Source organism: Sycon ciliatum, chromosome 7 (genome assembly GCF_964019385.1).
Source record: "Sycon ciliatum chromosome 7, ocSycCili1.1, whole genome shotgun sequence".
NCBI lineage: Eukaryota > Metazoa > Porifera > Calcarea > Leucosolenida > Sycettidae > Sycon > Sycon ciliatum.
The window spans coordinates 34,600,369-34,627,868 of NC_088649.1; the positions used below are offsets into that span (position 1 = coordinate 34,600,369).

The window sequence follows — 27,500 nt, forward strand, 5'->3', positions numbered from 1 at the left end:
TCCAAAAAACCTGACTCAAAAATCCAAACCCATCATGAAGATATCGTCAATTTAGGTCAGGAGACAAAAGAATTTCGTTCAGAATCAGAACGGAGCTCGTGAGCGCCACAAAAAAAGCAGTTTCTTTTGTATGTAAATCCGCCGTGCTTTGGAGTGTCAGGCCGGTTGAAGTATCTACGAAAAGCTGGGAATGTCAGCAGTGCGCTAGTGTACATACCAGCGCTGGGGGATGCACACTCTCACTCATCCCGCAACGATCGAAAAATGACGTCACATCAAGATTCACTCATGCATGTGACAGGTACTTGACAGCCTGTCACTCTGACGCACTTTACTCTATTTGCTCTGTGATGCCATAAGCACCCTTTTCGCATCTGACGGCTCAAATGACAGTACATGCCCAGCCGTCTTCAAGTTCTCACCAAAACTACCACAGTGTGGTCATGTGACCGGGGATTATTTTCAAACCAGATCCGTGGTATACTAGTTTAAACCCACCCATATATGGAAACAGGAGACAGGCAAGGGAAAGTAACTGACAAAAAGAAATCCTTAGACACAACCTGTACCTTACTAAGATGCAGCTCTGCCATCCAGATTTCTGCCCATCATCTGAGTACTCGCTGACACACACGTAATGGATCACTGTTCAGCACAGCTGACCATGGAGGAAGCAGCAGTAACAGTAGAGACACTGGCAACTGGCACAATATAGACACTGGCAACGCTATCTGCGATAGACACTATGACAGCACATGAACACATGAACACACACACACACACACACACACACACACACACACACACACACACACGCACACACACACACACACACAACTCAGACCTCAGACATGCCCATCGCGGAAGCGATGATAGCGAACAGCTATGTTAGACATAGCAACTTGTGCTGGGATCACACCATTCAACAGCTTGCAAGGCTGATGAATTGACCGCCATTTGACTAGCCTGGTAACCACCACACAGCTGTTTGAAGCGACTTGTTCTGGCCAGTGAATCCCTATTATCCATTTTTCCATTTTTTTCACACACACACACACACATACAGAAAGAGGCGTGCCTGCTGCAGCAACATCAACAGCAGCCACAGAAACAGCAGAAACAGCAGCAGTAGCAGTAAAGGTAGGAGCCAGAAATAGCAACAGCAACAGCAACAGCAGCAGCAACAACAGGAGCAACAGCAACAACAGGAGCAGCAGCAACAACAGGAGCAGCAGCAACAGCAGCAGCAGCAGCAACAACAGCGAGAGCAACAACAGCAGAAGCAGAAGCAGCAACAACAACAGCAGGAATAAAAGCAACAGCAGCGACAGCAGCAGCAACAACAGCGAGAGCGACAACACCAGAAGCAGAAGCAGCAACAACAGCGACAGCACAACAGCAGCAACAGCAACAGCAGCAAAAAAAGCAACAGCAGCAACCGCAGCAGCAACAACAGCAGAAGCAGAAACAATACCAGCAGCAAAAACAGCGACAGAAACAGCAGCAGCAGCAACAACAGCAGCAGCAACAACAGCAAAAGCAACAGCAGCAAAAGCAGCAGCAACAACAGCAGAAGCAGAAGCAGCAACAACAGCAGCAGCAGCAGCAAAAACAGCGACAGAAACAGCAGCAGCAGCAGCAACAGCAGCAGCAACAACAGCAAAAGTAACAGCAGCAACAGCAGCAGCAACAACAGCGAGAGCAACAACAGCAACAGCAGAAGCAGCAGCAACAGCAACAGCAGCAACATCAACAGCAGCAACAAAAGCAACAGCAGCAACAGCAGCAGCAACAACAGCAGAAGCAGAAGCAGCAACAACAGCAGCAGCAGCAAAAACAGCGACAGAAACAGCAGCAGCAACAACAGCAGCAGCAACAACAGCAAAAGCAACAGCAGCAACAGCAGCAGCAACAACAGCGAGAGCAACAACAGCAGAAGCAGCAACAACAGCAGCAGCAAAAACAGCGACAGAAACAGCAGCAACAGCAGCAGCAGCAACAACAGCAAAAGCAACAGCAGCAACAGCAGCAGCAACAGCAGCAGCAACAACAGCAGAAGCAGCAACAACAGCAGCAACAGCAAAAACAGCGCCAGAAACAGCAGCAGCAACAACAGAAGCAGCAACAACAGCAAAAGTAACAGCAGCAACAGCAGCAGCAACAACAGCGAGAGCAACAACAGCAGAAGCAGAAGTCGCAGCAACATCAACAGCAGCAACAAAAGCAACAGCAGCAACAGCAGCAGCAACAACAGCAGAAGCAGAAGCAGCAACAACACCAGCAGCGACAGAAACAGCAGCAACAACAACAGCAGCAGCAACAACAGCAAAAGCAAAAGCAGCAACAGCAGCAGCAACAACAGCAGAAGCAGCAACAACAGCAGCAGCAAAAACAGCCACAGAAACAGCAGCAGCAGCAACAACAGCAGCAGCAACAACAGCAAAAGTAACAGCAGCAACAGCAGCAGCAACAACAGCGAGAGCAACAACAGCAGAAGCAGAAGCAGCAGCAACAGCAGCAACATAAACAGCAGTAACAAAAGCAACTGCAGCAACAGCAACAGCAACAACAGCAACAGCAACAAGAACAGCAGCAACAGCAGAAGCAGAAGCAACAACAACAACAACAGCAGGAATAAAAGCAACAGCAGCGACAGCAGCAGCAACAACAGCGAGAGCAACAACACCAGAAGCAGAAGCAGCAACAACAGCGACAGCACAACAGCAGCAACAGCAACAGCAGCAAAAAAAGCAACAGCAGCAACCGCAGCAGCAACAACAGCAGAAGCAGAAACAATACCAGCAGCAAAAACAGCGACAGAAACAGCAGCAGCAACAACAGCAGCAGCAACAACAGCAAAAGCAACAGCAGCAAAAGCAGCAGCAACAACAGCAGAAGCAGAAGCAGCAACAACAGCAGCAGCAGCAAAAACAGCGACAGAAACAGCAGCAGCAGCAACAGCAGCAGCAACAACAGCAAAAGTAACAGCAGCAACAGCAGCAGCAACAACAGCGAGAGCAACAACAGCAACAGCAGAAGCAGCAGCAACAGCAACAGCAGCAACATCAACAGCAGCAACAAAAGCAACAGCAGCAACAGCAGCAGCAACAACAGCAGAAGCAGAAGCAGCAACAACAGCAGCAGCAAAAACAGCGACAGAAACAGCAGCAGCAACAACAGCAGCAGCAACAACAGCAAAAGCAACAGCAGCAACAGCAGCAGCAACAACAGCGAGAGCAACAACAGCAGAAGCAGCAACAACAGCAGCAGCAAAAACAGCGACAGAAACAGCAGCAACAGCAGCAGCAGCAACAACAGCAAAAGCAACAGCAGCAACAGCAGCAGCAACAGCAGCAGCAACAACAGCAGAAGCAGCAACAACAGCAGCAACAGCAAAAACAGCGCCAGAAACAGCAGCAGCAGCAACAGAAGCAGCAACAACAGCAAAAGTAACAGCAGCAACAGCAGCAGCAACAACAGCGAGAGCAACAACAGCAGAAGCAGAAGTCGCAGCAACATCAACAGCAGCAACAAAAGCAACAGCAGCAACAGCAGCAGCAACAACAGCAGAAGCAGAAGCAGCAACAACACCAGCAGCGACAGAAACAGCAGCAACAACAACAGCAGCAGCAACAACAGCAAAAGCAACAGCAGCAACAGCAGCAGCAACAACAGCAGAAGCAGAAGCAGCAACAACAGCAGCAGCAAAAACAGCCACAGAAACAGCAGCAGCAACAACAGCAGCAGCAACAACAGCAAAAGTAACAGCAGCAACAGCAGCAGCAACAACAGCGAGAGCAACAACAGCAGAAGCAGAAGCAGCAGCAACAGCAGCAACATAAACAGCAGTAACAAAAGCAACTGCAGCAACAGCAGCAGCAACAACAGCGACAGCAACAACAGCAGAAGCAGAAGCAGCAACAACAGCAACAAAAACAAGAGTAACACACACACACACACACCTGTCCTGTCCTATCGAGCCACTGCCACAATGGTCAAGTGGGTCCGGAGGAGCAGCGGAGAGAGAAGAGGAGAACGCCGTCCCACGGCGTCCAGGACACAACGAGAGGTCACCAGGATTCAGGTCACCTAGGACTGTTACCCCAAGACTGAGGTATGGCCGGGGGAGAACCTGAGCAACGGTGTCTATTCCTGCCCTGGACCGAACGCAAGCAGCGGGTGCAGGACGCACAGTGCGCGCCACAACACCCCTCCACTGCGGCTGCGGCTGGGGACTGAGCCACACACTTGTGACGGGCAAGGCCAACACACACACACACACACACACACACACACACACACGAGCAACAGAAGCAACAGCAGCAACAGCAAGAGTAACACACACAAGCAGCAACAGTAGCACAGAAAGCACAGCACAGAAAGACAATGGAGTCAGAAGAAATAACACCACTAGTAGCAATATCAATGGTTTAATAATACTTCAGCGATCACCCACTCGTATACATTTTTATAAGAAGATGTATAAGCACAGTTGATGATACTCTTTGACATACCTTGTAGTAGTCACATCCATCTGCTACACAGCTGCAGAAATAACAGGACGACCGCTCTGCTGTTGATACGATAACACAAACATATCTGTAGCAGTGCAATGGGAAAATTCGGAAAAAAACGAAAAGCAGCAACATGCAGTTGCATAAATAGCAGCACCAGCAGCAGTAACAATAGTATGTCGCAACACCAGCAGCAACAGTAGCAGCACCAGTAGCAGCAGTAGCAACAGTTGCGGGATCATCACCATCACCAGCAACAGCAGCAGCACCATCACTACTAGGAAAAATGACCGGGTCGAGCACTCGTCTGCAGTACAGTACGGCATCATGGAGTCATACGAGGATACAATCAATCACATCCCTGACAAAAAGTCAGGGAGGGGCGCATGGGAGAGACGGGGTGCTCTGGTGGGATTTTACGGTATATACCGGTATGGTGTGTGTAGTGAAATCCTAGCCGGTACAAATTTCATGACCCTACAGTACTATAAATGTAGGTTTGCAGTAGGGCAAACCGTAGTTATCGCCGTGGACCGAGCAAGCCGGCCACGCGGCGCAGCAACCAGCGGGGCTGTACGCACAGCCGCCCTGGCTGCCCTTTCAGCATGGGGCGATCGCACGCGGGACCAAGGAGGTTGAGGGCACTCTTGTCTCCTGCTTGTTGGCACAGCAGCAACTCTTTGCCCTTGCGCTCTTTGAGGGTTTTTTTCTTGAGCAGCAATTACCTCGTGATATGCACATTTGCCAATGATGTCTATCCGCCTGTCACACGGTTGTGGCAGGCGTTCAAATACAAGCGCCCAAACCCCAAACAGTACTGTGCCTGGATATGTGTGTGGCTCGGGAGATGGGCGATAAACACATATTATCATTCTCTTATTATTGACCCCCACAGAAACTTGTGATCTCTAAGGGCGCGCTCACACTGCGACCATGAGCACGCGTCCATGCGTCAGCAAAACGCAGAAACGTGGCAGTCGTGCTCACACTAGGCCTCGTACACGCGTAGACGTGAACTTGTCACATAAACTTTGTTGTGGTTCGCATTCAGCCCGCACACTACTCATACACAGTTCCACTGATACACACGGATCGGAGAGTTTAGAAATACATTGCATTGAAAGGGAACATGGAAGTAAAGGTAAAACCAGAGAGGAAAGACATGCAGCACAGGAAGCCAAGATGGATCCAAGGAGAAGCACATTACACACATGCGCACACTCTAGATACAGAGAGTGCTGCATAGCAACAGTAACTACGCGCATGGCAACAGTAACTACGCGCATGGTAACAGTAGCTAAGATAATCTGATAATGACGTCACACATAGCATGCATGTAATCTAGGACTGTGACGTTGCACCTAACATGCATGCAATCCATAACAAACTTTACGAATTGCAGTTCGTATCCAAAAGAGTTCGTGCGTTTCCTAATAAAGTTGTGGCCGTTTTGGATGTAATTTTTCGCATGTTGCATGTTGGAGGAAGTGCCTCGTGGCTCATATTCTTGAAGTCGACGAAAATAATTCATACAATCAGGTAGGTTTGGACTCTTGAGGGACTGCCGCTGACATCCAAGCGCTTTCGCTTTCGCTTTCCTGACCTCGTGCGAGTCGTGGTCAGAGCAAGTACCAGTGCAGTGGAAATTCCGGTAGTGGTTTCTTTCGTCTGTTGCCGAGATGAGAACTGTATTTTCCGATGATATGTAACTGAAATGTCTTGAGGTATGGCATTCCATCATCGCGGAAAAGTAGAGAAAGATGATTTCCGAAACCGAAAAGCCAGACCAAGCTGCCATCGTATTGAACGAGTACACTGTAGAAATTGGTCACTGACCCGATCACAACGAAGCAACTACAAAAACAAAAACAAAATCGACATCGTCCAAAAAGGGCAAAGAATGCATATATGGCGGTGCGTGCGTGCAGGACCACAACTACAAAATTTTTAAAATGTGCAAATGTCGAGGTGACATCGACAACCGCCGATTTTCATGAATCAACACACCGGAATTTGAGAAATTGAACATACTTCAGGCCAGGTTGTACACAAATACGCTTCACGTCTACGATCATGTTGCCGCCAAGTCGTGGCACCCCCCTCCGGAGGTCGCGGTCACGATTTGAAACGTGGCCGCGACGTTTTGGTCAAGTTCATGCCGTTGCCATTCAACTTGGCCGCATGGCCGCATGGACGCTGGTTTTGGTCGCAGTGTGAGCGCGCGCCCTTAGGCCTCGGTCACACTACGGCAAAAATGCTGCGTCAGCGTCAGAATCATGAGCTTTTCCATGGCAACTGACGCAACGCGGGAAGTTTGAGCGTCAGACGCTGCTGCGTCTGACGTGGGGAAATCGGCTGCGTTGCCGCTGATGGGAGTGACGCTTGGCGGAAAAACAGTGTCGTTCAAGTAAAATTAGTTTCAAGACACTTTGCTTGAGTTGAGCAGTTATTCGACATTCGTCTGTTCAAGGTTTGTTTTGTTCCCTCTTTTTGTTCGAGATGAGTCCGTGGACCTACGAGGCCGAGGTTGCTCTGCTCCGAACCTGGCGGAAGAGCGAGGCGTTTTCTGAGAAGAAAATGATGTCGAGAAAGGACCAGTTGTTTGAGTGGGTCATCGGCCAACTGGAGCCTGTACTGTTGACTTGTGAGTGTTGTGCTGTCGTCAAGAGCCCGAAAAAGGACAACCAGTATGACGAAGTCAGGAGAAACACAGCTGCGATGCGGACTTTTCTTGCCTGATCAATGACACTACAACTGAAAATGGCTTCAAATTCGGAAAGAAACAACAACGATCGCGCGTGGACCTAGTACCTTTCGTCTTCTTGTAATCAAAAATCAATGAAACTTGAATTCGAAAACTTTGTCCGACAATTTTTTTGTATAATAAGCAAAAGGCCGGTTTCCGTGGGAATCCGTGTCGTCATTGAGTTTTCCTGGTGGTTTTGTGACGTAGACAAATGCGTCAAGCCGCGGCAGTCATGAGCTGCAAAAAAACAAAACACTGTGTGACCCCACGTCTCCGTCAAGTGCTGCGGCTTGACGCTGCGTCCAGCTTCAAACTGCCGTAGTGTGACCGAGGCCTAAGCGGTCAAATATCAGCATATATTGACCGCTTATATTGACCACTTAGCCCGAGGACTTAGAACTTTTCTATCAACTTAGAAAAAAATCAGAACTGAAAGAAGAAAAATCTGAAGCCAAATGTTGGGATTTGAACCCAAACTGTCAGATTCTCAGTCAAAGAACTTGGGGAACATACTGTAAGTGACAACTGAAATCTTCTGTTTATAGAGAAGTGATATCCGATGTAAACGGCATATGTCCATATTATGTACTATTACAATAGTATTCATTTCTTCCTATAAACACAGACAAAACAGGTTAGGTATGCCATGTCGTTTATATTCCTTCTTGTCATGAGTTCTCACGGAGCAGTAAAACCTTTCGAGGATTTCCGCCAGTACCTTGTCTTCGACAGTAGCAAAATCACAAGACAAGCTCTCCTGCATCAAAAAATCGCTGAACACCTTCAACCAAAACTTCGTTGCAACTTTGGTTGACTTAGGAACTGCTGATTCCAAAAGTTTCTTCCTTTCTTCTTCAGAAACGGACGCAAAACGTCCAGTAGACGTTGAAGAAGCCATTACACTCGTAAACCAAAATAAACAACACGAGGAGAAAGTTGAAACACGAGGAGTAAGTTCGAGCATGCGCCGAAATAGGTACGAAAATCCAAAACGAAAATCGGTTTTTATAGGTATAATTTAAATAAAATACATACTTCGTCCTCGTGTTTACTCGAATTATAAAAAACCTCCACAAAACCCTCGGCTTCGCCTCGGGTTTTGTGTCGGTTTTATATTTCTCGTAAACACCTCGGACTCAGTATGTATTTTATAAACAATAGATACATACATTTCTGACTTGTTAGTACAGTTAATTTCGCTAATAACGACTGCGGATATAACGACAATTCGCGAATAACGACAGAATTTCCATGCCCACAGCAAAGTCCCATGTAACTGTAATACATATGATGAGACTTCAGGTATAACGACACTTTTTTGATGCCCCGCCGAGTGTCGTTATACGCGAAGTTGACTGCATGGTAAAATTAGAATTCTGGAAACACACCGATATCCGCGTCACTAATTTTTCACTATTTCTTAGAACCAGGGAGTTTACAATGGATAATGATCGCTAAGGACTGTGGCCACTTTCATAAACTCACTGTTCAAATTTGACTTCGCTCTGGTTAATCAATATTCACATTAGGGCCGGGTTCCACTGCGGCTCCGCGGCTCGGCTGCTCCGCGGCACTTGGCTGCATGCAGCGGAGCAGCGCGGTTCCACTGACACTCGTCATTCGCGGTACCGCGAAGTCAAAAAAACCTCGTGTTCTGGCCTGCGCAACGAAAAAAAATTTGAATTTTAAAATTCTTGCATACAAAACAGTGCAAAGCACGGGAAACAGGTCGAGCCGCGACCGTGGCTCGCAGTTTTTGATCAAGAATCGTAGCAAAAGGTCGCTGTGAGCCGCGGCCTCGCTGCTCCAGCTCGAGCCGCGGTCACTATGGTAATGATGACGTATCAAGCCGCGGATGATGAGCAGCGGAGCCGCAGTGGAACCTGGCCCGTACGCTCTTGTCGTGAAAATAGCAAAGAATAATGTGTGGTGAATATTGTACAGTTATCAGTAGTAACAAATAGCAGATTATTAACAATAGAAAGTCTACTTACTCACTTCACTCCAGTCTTCTGGCAGATATACTTGCATTAGAGCGTTCGGCACACAACTACCACCATCTTTGCCCTCCAATCCTGTGATTTTCCCCAGCAGACGAATGCTACTGAATGCCACCGAGAAATCACCTCCTCTGAATCACCAACAACATCAACAATAGCTGCAACGAGAATAATAGCAGCAACAACAGCAGCAACAATTGCTTATTGGCGATGGTACCATCGTGAGAATAAAGAATTCAAATAGCTGCAACAACAGCAAGACTAATAGCACCAACAGTAGAAACAAGAGCAGCAAAAATAACAGCAGCAGCAGCAACAGCGACAACAGCAACAGAAACAGCAACAACAACAACAGCAACAGCAATAGCAGCAGCAACAACAGCAGCAGCAGAAGCAACAACAACAACAACAACAACAACAACAACAACAACAACAACAACAACAACAACAACAACAACAACAACAACAACAACAACAACAACAACAACAACAACAACAGCAACAGCAACAGTAACAAAAGCAGCAGCAGCAACAACAGCAAAAGCAACAGCAGCAACAGCGACAGCACAACAGCAGCAACAGCAACAGCAGCAAAAAAGCAACAGCAGCAACAGCAGCAGCAACAGCAGCAAGAGCAACAACAGCAGAAGCAGAAGCAACAACAGCAGCAGCAGCAACAACAGCAGCAGCAGCAGCAACAACAGCAGCAGCAAAAACAGCGACAGAAACAGCAGCAGCAACAACAGCAGCAGCAACAACAGCAAAAGCAACAGCGGCAACAGCAGCAGCAACAACAGCGAGAGCAACAACAGCAGAAGCAGACGCAGCAACAAAAACAAGAGTAACACACACACCTGTCCTGTCCTGTCCTATCGAGCCACTGCCACAAGGGTCACGTCGGCCCGGAGGAGCAGAGAAGGAGAATGCCGTCCCACGGCGTCCAGGACACAACGAAAGGTCGCCGGGATTCAGGTCACCTACGACTGTTTCCACGAGACTGAGAGAAGAGGAGAATGCCGTCCCACGGCGTCCGGGACACAACGAGAGGTCGCCGGGATTCAGGTCACCTACGACTGTTTCCCCGAGACTGACGTATGGCCGGGGGAGAACCTGAACAGCGGTGTCTATTCCTGCCCTAGACCGAACGGAAGCAGCAGCCGCAGGACGCACAGTGCGCGCCACAACACGGCTCCACTGCGGCTGGGGACTGAGCCACACACTTGTGACGGGCAAGGCCAACACACACACACACACACACACACACACACACACACATACATACACACACACGGGCAGCGATAGCAGCAGCAGCAACAAAAGCAGCAGCAGCAAGAGTAACACACACACACACACGAGCAGGAACAGTAGCACAGAAAGCACAGCACAGAAAGACAATGGAGTCAGGAGAAATACCACCACCAGTAGCAATATCAATGGTTTCATAATACTTCAGCGATTGCCCACTCGTATACATTTTACACCAGTCACCTGGTCACTGTGCCTGCAGGGTACAACTTACTAGCCTGTTTGACCTTTTTTGGGTGCAGTCCTGTCACTCGAGTTGAACTCGAGTTGAACCTTGGTGTGAAAGTTGTCGCCTGCTGGCGTAGTGACCAGCCAGCGACTTGGGCACGCAGGAGCACGTGGCCGCTTGTTAAACCATGTTCGATTGGGAATAAAGGCGGAACGCTGCATCGCAGCTTTCTCGGACTAAAACCAGTCGACTCAGCGTCCAAAAGACTAAAACATATTGGCTAATCGCGGTCATTCGTGCTTTTATAAGAACGAAATGGCGCTTTTAGTGACATTTTGCATACAAATCCCCATCTAGTAGGGCGCAGCCACCCAGTTTCGGTGGAAGTGCGCGAGTTCGATTGGGATTAAAGTAAGAAGGGAGCGTCTCAGCTTCCTCGGACCACGACCATTCGACTCAGCACCCCGAAGACTACAGCTGGTGAAAAATTGATTTTAGGCTTAACTTCCCCTTTAATGTGAAAATAGCAAACAATAATGTGTGGTGAATATTGTACAGTTATCAGTAGTAACAAATAGCAGATTATTAACAATAGAAAGTCTACTTACACACTTCACTCCAGTCTTCTGGCAGATATACTTGCATTAGAGCGTTCGGCACACAACTACCACCATCTTTGCCCTCCAATCCTGTGATTTCCCCCGGCAGACGAATGCTACTGAATGCCACTCACCTTTGTTTCATGACCGCGGAGGAATCACAGAGAACAGCCAGTACGCTGAGATCTCTGAAAATCTTTCACTGAAATAAAACACAGAGAAACAGAGAAGAGAACACACCAGGTAATGAGTAACAGAAACACAAAATAAAATTAAATAGATTAAAAAATTTTTTTTTAATCTTGTAAGAGTAATTTATATGAAAACACAATAACTGTATTGCAACACACAACCCATAAAACACCGCACAAACTTACTGCAAGGAGAAACAAGAAACGAAGTATTGGTGTGATAATCACTACACAATTGATACCAGGAAGCATGAAACAGCGCAGTTCTGCAAAGCAAAGCGCAGCACCACGCAGCGCAGTGCCGCGCAGTACAGCACAGTGCAGCCCAGCACAGTGCAGCACAGCGCAGCAAAGCAAAGCGCAGTGCCATCTGCAACACCATACATAATGCAAAAGAACCACACAGTGCAGCAAATCATTACTTATGACTAGTCCACACTAGACCGATTTTCGGCCACTATGGAGTTGTACGGAAATCTGCAAAGATCGGCACGAGTGCTGAAGACGTTGTCGTACAAGTTTCAGACATAGCTGAGACGAGTTTCTTGTCGTGTGCGCTTTCGGCTAGGTACTGGTCGATAACAAAGTAGGCCAATTATTTTCAGTGCTTGCATGTAGTGGATCGAACGGGCCTCCAACCAATCACTGATGGCTTTTCACCATGACAACAGAGAGCCTGGTTACAGACGGTGAACTGGCTGCACTGGATCTCTACTACAGATGTCAGCCTTTTCACAACTCTGACCCTGCACTGGATGTAGCTTGTGTCAAAACGTGTATTTTTTCACTGCCTGGTGTCTTTAAGGCAAGGGTCTAGCTCGGCTGTGTATCACGTGTACACATACGTGTGTGAGCAGACAGGCCTACAACTAGTACAAGCAAAATTGCTCACCGTTGCGTGTGAACAGCTAGTCCGACTCATCCGACACAGTCAACCGTTTCATGTCGGAATCAGTGATGGAGCATGGACCAAAAAATCGGCCTAGTGTGAACCAGTCATAAATATACAACTCTGCAACTGTAATGCAACACACAACAATCTAACCTCTTTTCACTCTCCAGTCACGTGGCTGCTGGTCATGATCAACGTCAGTGCGTAACATCCGTACCACCAGTTTCTGCTCCAACGTCCAATTTACTCTCTGAACTGAGAACGTATCTCATCATGATTATTATTGTACTGAAACTAAAAATAATTCTGGCATGCTATGATGTCATAGTCATGTGATCATGGAGTCTGGTGATGTCATAGTCAAGCTACAACAAAGCCGTGGCCCGTGTGCGAGGAATCGCGGACGATGATGAAGTGACATCGTAGTTATTACGACATCATAGGCATGTGATGTCATAGACATGTGAAGTCATGGGCATAAAATACCATAGTCAAGTGATGGAATAGAAATGTAAAAACTGCCACAAAAATGTGAAATGGTGAGAGAGTGTTCTTAAAAATAAAGTACTTCATCACATGATCACATGTTCACCTTATGAATAGAACGTGCTGAATCACCATTGGGACAGACAAGCCAACAACTTCTACTGAACGAGCAGGCTTCCACACAGCAGGTGTGTGTGGCAAGTGTTTTCACCAACAGACACAACTGGAGTGTTATATATCGTCCTGTCCCACTCTCCCTCTCTTCCTCAACTTCCCTGATCAGTACCATGTGCAGTAGTAACCATTCCAGCAGTGGTTCAACATGACATCACATGACCACCAGCAGTGGTTCAACATGACATCACATGACCACCAGCAGTGGTTCAACATGACATCACATGACCAGTGTGCTATCGTAAGAATGTTCATCTCTGTGTCTAGTGTTTACATGTCTGACAAGCGATAGCATTCCTTCCACTGCGCATATACACGTTATCTTCACTGTTGGTTATGCCCAACAATGTCATCAGCAATCAATCCGTAGTTGACCTGCTCTCTCGCGATGAACATAGTCAAGTAATCTCCATAGCTGATCATTCACTAACTCTGGCTTTGGTACTGAAAGGTACAAGAGGTTTTGACATTCATGTACAGCTGATGCAAACTGCCTACTGCCCTCGTCATTCTCCGCTTGAAAGTCATTCCCATGCAGAAAAACAATTTGGAGATCAGGACAAGAAGACAGAATATCAGCGAGTACCGGAAGTGACTGTGAAGTAAGGCCTGTTCCTGAGACCGCCAGTGTCACCAGTGATTTACACTGCTTCAGACATGGTGCAATGCTGCACAGAAACATGTCAGAAAGATCATTGTCTCTCAGTTCAAGAAATTGAAGGTTCCGGCAGTGTACACGAAGAACGTGTTTGACAACCCAAGTGCTGTGTGGCGTGAGCACTGCACGCGCCAAGGACATGCCACTGAATGGCCGTGCTGTCAGCAGTCCAGAAAGCAGAACAAGACCATCATCACCGATCGGGAAGTAAAACCGGGGATATGTAAGAGACTTACAGTCAGCCAGCACGGTGAGAGCTATGAGAACATTAGTTTTGATATCCTGACAGGACACACTACCTATGGACAGGATTTCCAGGTCATGACATGTGATCACTGCGGGTACCAGCTGAGCATAGCCAGATGATGTCAGCTGCAAATCCCGTAAGGTAAGTTGTCGAAGAGCCGTGTGGTTTTCGCAGATAACACTATGGATACATGCCACAGAACAGTCAGTCAGTGCATTGTTTGGGATAGAGAACACAACCAGCCCATGACAATGAGTTAGACCTATAGTGAGTTGCTCAAAACCATCATCAGTAATCTGACAGTTTCGCAGACGCACACGACTAACAGACCTACTGTGATTTCTCAGTACAGACGAAAGATGATGACAGTCAGCAGGCGAGATAGCCACGTTGGTGAAATCAAAGCCATAATATTCGAAGGCTAGTTCTAGACGAGGTGAAGGTGACTGACTACAGCTGGTCATGTTGTCTGTGTCTGCACTGGGCTGTGCATACACACGACAAGCCAGTAACAACAATAGGCGGCGAACTGGAGTCAATTGTTCACGTATCACGTCAGCTGGCGAATACGACACCCGTGGTGGAACACTCATGACAGAATGTACAGAACAGTCCATCGCAGCTGAAGAAAGACGTTCTGCAGCCTGTGAGTCTTCCGTGCGTTCCGATGCAAAATACTGGTGGAGACAGTTGGATGCATGCGGGTTGATAGACTTCAAGGCAGTGCACAGTATTCTCATACTGGCACGGGGGACTTTGCGACGCCACAGCTGCAAAAGAGCATGAACTACGTCGTACAAAGACGACGAGAAAGAGTGAGGAAGAACTTCTTCAATGGCCTGTGCCACACTCACATTGTCTGGCAGTAGATCTTTAAGAAGACACCTTGCTAAACTCTGCACTGCTGCCTCATCAAGATGCTCACATAGCAACTCTACCACCTCAAGAAGATCATCTTCGGAGCAGCGAAGAAACTTTGTCACATCGCAACATGATGTCAGCTTGTTCACATCCTCTTTATCAGGGATACGCTGTGTGAGAATGGATGCAATCAACGACTCTCTGCTGACCGCTGTCAGTTGTGATGCAAGAAGACACCAAAATGTGCTCAAGTGACCCGTCAGAGCTCCTACTTGCCTCACTAAATATTCTACATCACTGGCATCAGGATTAGTGGATGCCATGTAAAGAGAAGCAAGACATTCTTGCACTGAAAGATGGCTGAATTGCCATTGAGTGATGGACGGGTATGACAGTGACTCACAAGCTACAAGAACACCAAGTGATCGACTTTCTCTAGAAACCTGCTCTGCATCTAGATCAGAATCACTGAACACTACTTTCTTTTTCATTATCGATACAAAAGCAAAATGACCCAACTCAAGAATTTGCTCCTGCAGCAAGCGTGGCACAGACACCCAGTCTGGATACGCACTCTCAGTGTTCTGTCGAATCATACTCAGTATCAACGACATGAAGATACCAAACAGTGATGAAGGTACAGAGCCACAACTACGAAACACATCACACGTCGACTGTGTGAAGTAAGGTGTTTGCATAATAGCTGAGAGGCTGGGATCAGCATCCACCTTCTCTAGTAGCCTGCTAGCCTCTGTGCATGGGAGAGCATTGTTCACATACTCGAGAACATTGCCTTTGGTGAAACCCAGTACTTCAACCCGCCTATCAAATGGACATGAAACAGACAGTTTCATCACTTCTGCAGAATGGCGTGACGTGAGAAGCAGTCGAATGCCTTTCAACTCCTCACCACGAATAATGCCACGCACAAAATCACTGCAGTCACCAAGCACAGTTTCATCCAACCCATCCAGAATCACACACACATGTTTCAGATTGGCATGAACAAAGGAAGCAATTTCTTTTTGCTCCTCCACATCTACAATTCCATAGCGCTCTAGCTGTAACAGATCAACAACATTTCTGGCATGTCGAACACTTGCATCACGCAATGCTAACGCACTCACAATGTCAAACTCGTGCCACATTAAACCTCTTGCCCAGTCCAGCGGACCTTTCAACACGAAGATGGTCGTTTTGCCAGCGCCAGCACATGCAACAGCCAATACACGAACTGATTCGTCTTCATCAATGTCTTCCCCGTCAAAGTCAAACATATTGGCCAGTTGCACGTGCTGCACTTTGTCCGCAACCCGCGAGAAGACATGGCTCAACTTCTGCACATCGCTTTGCGAACCGAAGAATGTTTGTTCATTCAGTGATGCCAGGTCTTCACGAGGTATGATAACGACATTCACAAACATCTTATCTAGCGCTCGTCTGTTCGGTTTAGCGCACATACCCTTGCCCAACAGTACCTTAGCACCAACGTAGCGTTTCTTCAGCATCTCTGCAAACCTGACAACTGCATCGGGTAGCGACGACCTCCTCGGACTTGATTGTGTTGGTGATGATGTGGCCATGAGCGGACCTGCGACAGGGTAGTCGACACTAGCCGACGCAGCATGATGAACCTGGACATGATCACTGGTAGACGTCGGAGAACGACTACTCATATTGCGAAGTCTGGCCTGTGCCAGATTTTTGGAACTGCTAATCGGGTACATGATACTCTCAATCGTGTGTGTCAGCAGCCGTTCTCTCTCACCGAGCAGTAGACTCTACCATCCACTTATCTAGTTTACACGACACGACCCCTAGCCCGACAAACCAACACAGTTTGTGGGCTAGGGTTGGATAAATGTTTCTGGTTGCCACAAAAACTCAGACCTACACCGATTCTATCAATATAGACTACGTCTATCTCGCTCGAAGATCGTGCACTAGTGAGGAAAGGTAACGACTGTTTTCTAGCCTTTTTTTTACCGCCCGGACTAGCGTTCCGTTCTTGCAGCTCAGATTTTGTGGTTTTCATACTGTATCACGGTATGACTGACTGTACAGTCATGTACATGAACATAATAATGATTAGCACTCAGCTAGCACTAGTAGTAGCAGTGGTCACAGGTCAGGCCAAGGAGTCGTATTCGTGAACATGGTAAAAGGCGACGACTCTTTAGTCCTAGGCTACAGTCAGTACAGGCTAATGATTATGTACAGCCCCCAGACCTGGCGCATGGCCTGGTCAGGCTGGTGGCTTGCGAATGATTAGGCCATCATTTTTTATATCTATGTTTTGCGTCGTCCGCACGCATACGTTTTGATTTTTTTCGGAAAAAAATAAAAAATCAATCATGCACAGTTTAGTGTACGATCGTGCGAGTCATCGGTGTTGACTGGTTGCATACGGCGAAACTGGGATTCAGAAATGGCCTCGAGGCCAGCGTTGGTAAATCGTTTGTTCGGCATCTGCGAGCAGTATTCTATGAGCTTACAACAGACCGCATCGGTCGCCTCAAGCTGAGAGGATACGTCGTTCCGGAGCTTTTTGCACCGCTGCTGAAGGCTGAGTACAATAATCCAGCGAAGCAAGGGCACCAACGGTTGCCTCCTCTGTCCAAAGTGATGCAGATTTTGTGCTTCGATGTACGATTTTTCTTTCGAATGTACACCATGCACGAGCTATTGAGTATTATGCTATGTACAGTTCTATACACCTCTGATGAGCCTTTTTATTATTTTGCAACTTTTTTATTTTTTTCCACCTCTCGCATATGATTCTGGAAGTTGAACTGACGCGAAACATAGATATAAAAAATGATGGCCTTATGATTGTGCCGTGGACCACTGACTGTGACATGTACATGATGTACAGGGTCATCATTACCTGATTACAGTCATTAGTTTTACTGTCATGTTGATCTACTACTAGTACTAGTACTAGTACCCGTACCATGGGTACTAATACTGATAATTATTATTGTATCAGCCCCAGAAAAACGAACCATGTGTTTTGCCTGAAGTCTTCATGGCACCGAGGACACTTTGCCGACAGACAACACCAGCAACTGTAACTGTAACTTGCCTCAGAAAGATGATTGGGCAGAAATCAAATTTCCACCAGTTGTAGTCTTCGAGGTGCTGACTGCTGAGTCGAATGGTCTTGGTCCGAGGAAGCTGAGACGCTCCCTTCCTCTTTTATTGCCATAACCGACCATTCACCAAAATGACAATAATTCACTGAAAAACACTTCACCGCAAGACAAGTCACAGAATGGACAACCCACCGACTGGACACTTTACCGAAAGACACTTCACAGAAAGGCATTTGACAGAATGGCGATACATGTATCAGGGACAAGACAGCTCACCGAAATTCCACTGTAATGACTGGTTTGTAGTCACGCTATTAAACTAACTTTACCTCTCAGGTTTATCTTTGCTAGCTTGCTTGCTTGCCTGTATTGCTGAGGGAATAATTATAATTATGCTGGTTTGTATTTGTGGGTCCCCATGGTGCCTGGGCCACGCGTACTCATCCGGCGAATATGTTTGAATAATAACTTACTTCACAGGCTCTCAGTTTGGCAGCGCTGAAAATCTTGCGCTGACGTACTGGCGCTGGTTGTACGTAACGTCGTTATTTGGCTTAACCCACCTTTCAGTGCGAAATGCCACACTGATATTCACACTCCGGAATTCCACACTGATATCTATGAATGGAGTTGTCATTCTGTGCAGATTGTCAAATTTCATTGTCTTTTTATTTAAAAAAATTGTTTGTTTTGTTTTCTTTTTCTTTAGTTGTTGTGTCAGGCCAGTGATATCATGGTCTGTGATTTCCCGTATAAGAGACATACCGGTATTCAAAAAGTACTTCAAAAAGAAGTATATCTATGCGATATCAGTGCACGTCGATGCGTTCTTCTTTCCACTGGTATACGCACTTTTGCCCAACAACACGCCAGCGATATATGAGTCAATGACAAGATAATTATAATTCATTAATGCGGCCAGTGAGCTAAAGCACGACACTCCGTGACAAATTGGTGTTGGCTGGCACCCGATCCACCGCGTCCAATATTGTTCACTTTATGGTCCCATTAAAATTAAATCTTTCTTTTGTATACTACTAGCACACATGTAGTAACCATGTCAACAATTATTATATTTTACATTCTCTCATGCATGTTTATACATTCTTATTTGGGTATAGTCATACGGTACATACCCCCCCCCCCCCCAACACACACACACACTGCTACTACTACTACTACTACTACTACTACTACTACTACTACTACTACTACTACTACTACTACTACTACTACTACTACTACTACTACTACTACTACTACTACTACTACTACTACTACTACTACTACTACTACTACTACTACTACTACTACTACTACTACTACTACTACTACTACTACTACTACTACTACTACTACTACTACTACTACTACTACTACTACTACTACTACTACTACTACTACTACTACTACTACTACTACTACTACTACTACTACTACTACTACTACTACTACTACTACTACTACTACTACTACTACTACTACTACTACTACTACTACTACTACTACTACTACTACTACTACTACTACTACTACTACTACTACTACTACTACTACTACTACTACTACTACTACTACTACTACTACTACTACTACTACTACTACTACTACTACTACTACTACTACTACTACTACTACTACTACTACTACTACTACTACTACTACTACTACTACTACTACTACTACTACTACTACTACTACTACTACTACTACTACTACTACTACTACTACTACTACTACTACTACTACTACTACTACTACTACTACTACTACTACTACTACTACTACTACTACTACTACTACTACTACTACTACTACTACTACTACTACTACTACTACTACTACTACTACTACTACTACTACTACTACTACTACTACTACTACTACTACTACTACTACTACTACTACTACTACTACTACTACTACTACTACTACTACTACTACTACTACTACTACTACTACTACTACTACTACTACTACTACTACTACTACTACTACTACTACTACTACTACTACTACTACTACTACTACTACTACTACTACTACTACTACTACTACTACTACTACTACTACTACTACTACTACTACTACTACTACTACTACTACTACTACTACTACTACTACTACTACTACTACTACTACTACTACTACTACTACTACTACTACTACTACTACTACTACTACTACTACTACTACTACTACTACTACTACTACTACTACTACTACTACTACTACTACTACTACTACTACTACTACTACTACTACTACTACTACTACTACTACTACTACTACTACTACTACTACTACTACTACTACTACTACTACTACTACTACTACTACTACTACTACTACTACTACTACTACTACTACTACTACTACTACTACTACTACTACTACTACTACTACTACTACTACTACTACTACTACTACTACTACTACTACTACTACTACTACTACTACTACTACTACTACTACTACTACTACTACTACTACTACTACTACTACTACTACTACTACTACTACTACTACTACTACTACTACTACTACTACTACTACTACTACTACTACTACTACTACTACTACTACTACTACTACTACTACTACTACTACTACTACTACTACTACTACTACTACTACTACTACTACTACTACTACTACTACTACTACTACTACTACTACTACTACTACTACTACTACTACTACTACTACTACTACTACTACTACTACTACTACTACTACTACTACTACTACTACTACTACTACTACTACTACTACTACTACTACTACTACTACTACTACTACTACTACTACTACTACTACTACTACTACTACTACTACTACTACTACTACTACTACTACTACTACTACTACTACTACTACTACTACTACTACTACTACTACTACTACTACTACTACTACTACTACTACTACTACTACTACTACTACTACTACTACTACTACTACTACTACTACTACTACTACTACTACTACTACTACTACTACTACTACTACTACTACTACTACTACTACTACTACTACTACTACTACTACTACTACTACTACTACTACTACTACTACTACTACTACTACTACTACTACTACTACTACTACTACTACTACTACTACTACTACTACTACTACTACTACTACTACTACTACTACTACTACTACTACTACTACTACTACTACTACTACTACTACTACTACTACTACTACTACTACTACTACTACTACTACTACTACTACTACTACTACTACTACTACTACTACTACTACTACTACTACTACTACTACTACTACTACTACTACTACTACTACTACTACTACTACTACTACTACTACTACTACTACTACTACTACTACTACTACTACTACTACTACTACTACTACTACTACTACTACTACTACTACTACTACTACTACTACTACTACTACTACTACTACTACTACTACTACTACTACTACTACTACTACTACTACTACTACTACTACTACTACTACTACTACTACTACTACTACTACTACTACTACTACTACTACTACTACTACTACTACTACTACTACTACTACTACTACTACTACTACTACTACTACTACTACTACTACTACTACTACTACTACTACTACTACTACTACTACTACTACTACTACTACTACTACTACTACTACTACTACTACTACTACTACTACTACTACTACTACTACTACTACTACTACTACTACTACTACTACTACTACTACTACTACTACTACTACTACTACTACTACTACTACTACTACTACTACTACTACTACTACTACTACTACTACTACTACTACTACTACTACTACTACTACTACTACTACTACTACTACTACTACTACTACTACTACTACTACTATAGCATGACTGCCCCATAGGGCCACCGCACATCGGTGTCTAAAGCTTGATTCACATGAAGTCTTCATTTCGTGTACGGGAAACGCGTCGCAGCATCGCGAAAACATTGACTTGAGCTCAACGTCTTGGGTAATTGCGCGATGATTTTCCAGTACGCGAAATGAGGTATGAATCAGCTTTAACAGCACAGAGGTCACGTGACCAGCATGACGCTACACTGTCCACTGAACAATGCAGTGTGCCAGTACACAAACCAGTCTACAGTGTGGAGATATTGAACTACACAAGTACTCGAGTACCGTACTCAGTTTAATGATAATAATATACAGTCATGAATTGGAGAACAGCATCCAGTTTTACTATCACTAGTATCAGCTATATGTGGCAAGAGAAGTAGTCAAACACATCACTGGTAATAACATATTATCACCTGAGTTATGGGAAACAGTAGGAAGAAAACGGGTGCAGAATGCAGTGGAAAATAATAATTTTATGTAGTCCATTGCATGGACAGCAGCAAAAACGAGGTCAGTAGTTATAATAGTGCAACATGGATACGCAGACGAGTATTTGTGTATGAATGTGATCATGAACAAACACACTCATCAAGTACCGGTAAACCATGGTCTTTTCATTTCTCTAGTGAAATTGAAGTAGTCACCAGCAGTTATTACCGCAAGAAAATATCATGAAAACTTGCCTAGCCTAGCTGTGTGTAACATTTAAAATACACAATGATATGTGTGGTTGGGGAAGGATGTAGGGGGAGGGGTGATAAGGGGGAGGGGGAGGGGTGATAACGGGAGGGGTGATAAGGGGGAGGGGGTGATAGGGGGAGGGGTGATAAGGGGGAGGGGGTGATAGGGGGAGGGGTGATAAGGGGGAGGGGTGATAAGGGGAGGGGTGATAAGGGGAGGGGTGATAAGGGGAGGGGTGATAAGGGGAGGGGTGATAAGGAGGAGGGGAGGGGAGGGGGAGGGATGATAAGGGGGAGGGGTGATAAGGGAGGGGGGACAACGTTACTTCTCCAACAAGGAAGGTAGCAGTTTCAAGATCAAAATAAAACAATTGAGAAGAGAACAATTTTGATGAAATGGATATGTTCCATCTTCATTCACCTTGTGTACTGTCTGAACAGATGGACATGTACAATGTACATCTTGACAATCCTCTGCATTCTCTGCATTCAACACAATCATACAGAAGACAACAAAACAATGACATCATCGTATTACATCATCACCGACCAGATGACTTGATACTTGAAATCATGATTACATAGCAGGAACTACCAGCACCAGTTTGTATGCTTGTTTTTAAAAGATGACAGCATTGGCAGGTTACAAAGAACAAACATTAATTTCTGCATTTCCTGCATCTCAGCAAGAAGGGCATACCGATGTATACACGATGATTTGACTGTGCATGGATGGATAGCAGTACTTGAAAGATAGCACCGGTCTCAGCACCGGTCTCAGCTACTACACTTCCTGTTCTCTGGTACCCGACAGTAGATGGGTTGTGCACAACGAAAATTCGTAAGACCATGCCCGTCCGGGTTCGAGAAACGAAAGTTGCCGCGAAAATTCGGCCAAACGCGACCGAAACAGAGCAGATCTACGAAACTAGTTTTCGTCATATGGAGTAAGTAAAAAAGTAAATTATCGTGTCCATTCCCGAATGGAACTCATGACGGCCGCTAACACCCTGTAAACCCTAGCGCTGCAACCCACAGTCAAACGGGGAACTGGTGGCCAGGCACAAAGGGATACATTGATGCAGCTAATGGCGTTTCTCGTCACTTGTACCAGTGGTTGTGAGACTTATCCACTCACCCCCACCGTCCTATGAAGTACATTGTACATACTACTCCCTGTCTTCACTCTCTTCGTACCCGCAGCGCTAGCATCGAACCAATACGAAAAAGTCCGTACGGTGTGCGCAACCTCAAGGCTAACGAATACCGTACTCCTTGAATTGTTTCCTTAAGTTAAAAAATTTCGTTACCGGGGAGGGGGGGGGGGGTACTTGGACCCGTTTGAAAACAGAACACGGGATCACTTGTAAACTGGTTGGGAGTATTGTACATGACATGTGGAGTACTGCAGGCACATGCAGTTACGTGGGCAGAGTGTCCAGTGTACATTGTCTATACATATACAGCTGGGAGTAGTATAGTGTTGCTAATGTGTGTACAGTGTTGCTAATGTGTGTACAGTGTTGCTAATGTGTGTACAGTGTTGCTAATGTGTGTACAGTGTTGCTAATGTGTGTACAGTGTTGCTAATGTGTGTACAGTGTTGCTAATGTGTGTACAGTGTTGCTAATGTGTGTACAGTGTTGCTAATGTGTGTACAGTGTTGCTAATGTGTGTACAGTGTTGCTAATGTGTGTACAGTGTTGCTAATGTGTGTACAGTGTTGCTAATGTGTGTACAGTGTTGCTAATGTGTGTACAGTGTTGCTAATGTGTGTACAGTGTTGCTAATGTGTGTACAGTGTTGCTAATGTGTGTACAGTGTTGCTAATGTGTGTACAGTGTTGCTAATGTGTGTACAGTGTTGCTAATGTGTGTACAGTGTTGCTAATGTGTGTACAGTGTTGCTAATGTGTGTACAGTGTTGCTAATGTGTGTACAGTGTTGCTAATGTGTGTACAGTGTTGCTAATGTGTGTACAGTGTTGCTAATGTGTGTACAGTGTTGCTAATGTGTGTACAGTGTTGCTAATGTGTGTACAGTGTTGCTAATGTGTGTACAGTGTTGCTAATGTGTGTACAGTGTTGCTAATGTGTGTACAGTGTTGCTAATGTGTGTACAGTGTTGCTAATGTGTGTACAGTGTTGCTAATGTGTGTACAGTGTTGCTAATGTGTGTACAGTGTTGCTAATGTGTGTACAGTGTTGCTAATGTGTGTACAGTGTTGCTAATGTGTGTACAGTGTTGCTAATGTGTGTACAGTGTTGCTAATGTGTGTACAGTGTTGCTAATGTGTGTACAGTGTTGCTAATGTGTGTACAGTGTTGCTAATGTGTGTACAGTGTTGCTAATGTGTGTACAGTGTTGCTAATGTGTGTACAGTGTTGCTAATGTGTGTACAGTGTTGCTAATGTGTGTACAGTGTTGCTAATGTGTGTACAGTGTTGCTAATGTGTGTACAGTGTTGCTAATGTGTGTACAGTGTTGCTAATGTGTGTACAGTGTTGCTAATGTGTGTACAGTGTTGCTAATGTGTGTACAGTGTTGCTAATGTGTGTACAGTGTTGCTAATGTGTGTACAGTGTTGCTAATGTGTGTACAGTGTTGCTAATGTGTGTACAGTGTTGCTAATGTGTGTACAGTGTTGCTAATGTGTGTACAGTGTTGCTAATGTGTGTACAGTGTTGCTAATGTGTGTACAGTGTTGCTAATGTGTGTACAGTGTTGCTAATGTGTGTACAGTGTTGCTAATGTGTGTACAGTGTTGCTAATGTGTGTACAGTGTTGCTAATGTGTGTACAGTGTTGCTAATGTGTGTACAGTGTTGCTAATGTGTGTACAGTGTTGCTAATGTGTGTACAGTGTTGCTAATGTGTGTACAGTGTTGCTAATGTGTGTACAGTGTTGCTAATGTGTGTACAGTGTTGCTAATGTGTGTACAGTGTTGCTAATGTGTGTACAGTGTTGCTAATGTGTGTACAGTGTTGCTAATGTGTGTACAGTGTTGCTAATGTGTGTACAGTGTTGCTAATGTGTGTACAGTGTTGCTAATGTGTGTACAGTGTTGCTAATGTGTGTACAGTGTTGCTAATGTGTGTACAGTGTTGCTAATGTGTGTATAGTGCTGGTAATGTGTGTACAGTGTTGCTAATGTGTGTACAGTGTTGCTAATGTGTGTACAGTGTTGCTAATGTGTGTACAGTGTTGCTAATGTGTGTACAGTGTTGCTAATGTGTGTACAGTGTTGCTAATGTGTGTATAGTGCTGGTAATGTGTGTACAGTGTTGCTAATGTGTGTACAGTGTTGCTAATGTGTGTACAGTGTTGCTAATGTGTGTACAGTGTTGCTAATGTGTGTACAGTGTTGCTAATGTGTGTACAGTGTTGCTAATGTGTGTACAGTGCTGGTAGTGGTTGACAAGAGCAGTTCTGTATAGACATACACACATCAGCAGAAAACCTTACCTTCTAGTAATGAACAGTAGCCAGTAATGTTCAGGTCTCCTACACCAGCAACCTCATCATCCACAACACAGGTAACCATAACAACAGCACCTGCAGAAACATGAGCCATGGCAGGCCCAGCAACAGCCGCAGAAACAGCAGCAACAACAACAAAGGCAGCGATAACAGCCGCAGAAACAGCAGCAACAACAACAAAGGCAGCGATAACAGCCGCAAAAACAGCAGCAACAACAACAAAGGCAGCGATAACAGCCGCAGAAACAGCAGCAACAACAACAAAGGCAGCGATAACAGCCGCAGAAACAGCAGCAACAACAACAAAGGCAGCGATAACAGCTGCAGAAACAGCAACAACAACAACAGGAGAAAGAAGGCACCGAGTTAGCAACAGCATCAACAGCAATAACAGCCACAGCAACATCAGGTGCAACAGCAACAGCATTGTGCAGGCGGATAAGCAGAGTTGCAGGTGAAGGCATACACACACACACACACACACACACACACACACACACACACACACACACACACACACACACACACATACGTAGGTGTACACACAGTGCTGTATGAAGGAGCGGTCTAAACATTCATAGTTCAACACTCCAGGTCATGATGCATGGACAACACACGGAGTAAAGCATATGAGAGAATGAGATGAGTAGAAAGGCATTTTCGAAATAAAGTCATTCCAATGTGCACCATACTGACTACAATACAATGATATTGGATTTTGACTCCTGGGATAGGGGAGGGGAGGGGGGGGGGGGTGGGGGGTGGGGAGGGGAGTGCTAAGTGGAGAAAGCGTTCATCATGGCATCCGGTGTAGCAGTTTCCGACGAGGTCAAGGCCGCTTGGAATGACATCAAGCTGCGCAAGAAGGTCCGTTACTACCTTCTCAAGCTCAGTGATGACTTAACTTGATAAGATGTGTCAGGGAATATAATTACAAACAAACTGTACCTTTCCAATATGAACCATCCAGTCTTCTGTTCAGTCACCCAAACAAACAAATCATTTCCACAACTAGAAGATGTCCTGCAAGACCATGGCAGAAGCACCTACAGCAGTAGCAGCAAACACAGCCATGTGTCGAGAAATCACCTCTGAACCACCAACAACAGCAAATCTAGTAGCAACAACAGCAGCAACAATAGCTGCAGCGAGAATAATAGCAGCAACAACAGCAAGTCTTGTAGCAACAACAGCAGCAAACATAGCTGCAACAATAGCTTATTGGCGATGGTACCATCGTGAGAATAAAGAATTGAAATAGCTGCAACAACAGCAAAGACTAATAGCACCAACAGTAGAAACAACAGCAGCAGCAAAGAAAATAACAGCGGCAGCAAAGAAAATAACAGCAGCAGCAAAAGCAGCAGCAGCAACAGCGACAACAGCAACAGAAACAGCAACAACAACAGCAAGAGCAGCAGCAGCAACAGCAGCAACAACAGTAGCAGCAGCGACAGCAGCCACAACAGCAGCAGCAACAACCACAACAGCAGCAGCGACAGCGGCC

At 45.1% G+C, this 27,500-nt stretch overlaps 2 protein-coding genes, 1 long non-coding RNA gene and 1 pseudogene across 5 annotated transcripts in view; 2 read left to right on the forward strand and 2 right to left on the reverse strand.

Annotated features, from left to right (window-relative positions):
- The first annotated feature begins 578 nt into the window (after positions 1-578).
- Positions 579-3,384, forward strand: LOC135821882 (putative uncharacterized protein DDB_G0271606; annotated as a pseudogene).
- A 1,130-nt stretch (positions 3,385-4,514) lies between these two features.
- LOC135821389 (uncharacterized) overlaps positions 4,515-27,500 on the reverse strand; it is a 36,806-nt gene continuing 13,820 nt past the window's right edge. Inside the window, exons 1-5 of one of the 3 annotated variants that reach the window (XM_065334462.1) lie at positions 12,570-16,848; positions 11,468-11,535; positions 10,115-10,479; positions 9,255-9,418; positions 4,515-4,599 (exon numbers count right to left, since the gene is read on the reverse strand). In XM_065334462.1, coding sequence (XP_065190534.1) covers positions 13,429-16,569 — 3,141 coding nt within the window. In that variant the 5' untranslated portion in view covers positions 16,570-16,848 and the 3' untranslated portion in view covers positions 4,515-4,599; positions 9,255-9,418; positions 10,115-10,479; positions 11,468-11,535; positions 12,570-13,428. Of the gene's footprint in view, positions 4,600-9,254; positions 9,419-10,114; positions 10,480-11,342; positions 11,536-12,569; positions 16,849-27,500 lie in introns of those variants that run through there. The other 2 variants (XM_065334461.1, XM_065334463.1) reach the window with 2 other exon arrangements.
- Positions 22,745-27,500, reverse strand: part of LOC135821397 (uncharacterized) — an 11,941-nt gene continuing 7,185 nt past the window's right edge. Inside the window, exons 6-8 of the long non-coding RNA XR_010554340.1 lie at positions 26,942-27,039; positions 25,979-26,068; positions 22,745-22,997 (exon numbers count right to left, since the gene is read on the reverse strand). This is a non-coding gene — a long non-coding RNA (uncharacterized LOC135821397). The remainder of the gene's footprint in view (positions 22,998-25,978; positions 26,069-26,941; positions 27,040-27,500) is intronic.
- Positions 27,221-27,500, forward strand: part of LOC135821256 (uncharacterized protein DDB_G0287625-like) — a 4,385-nt gene continuing 4,105 nt past the window's right edge. The window contains exon 1 of the mRNA XM_065334317.1: positions 27,221-27,231. Coding sequence (XP_065190389.1) covers positions 27,221-27,231 — 11 coding nt within the window. The remainder of the gene's footprint in view (positions 27,232-27,500) is intronic.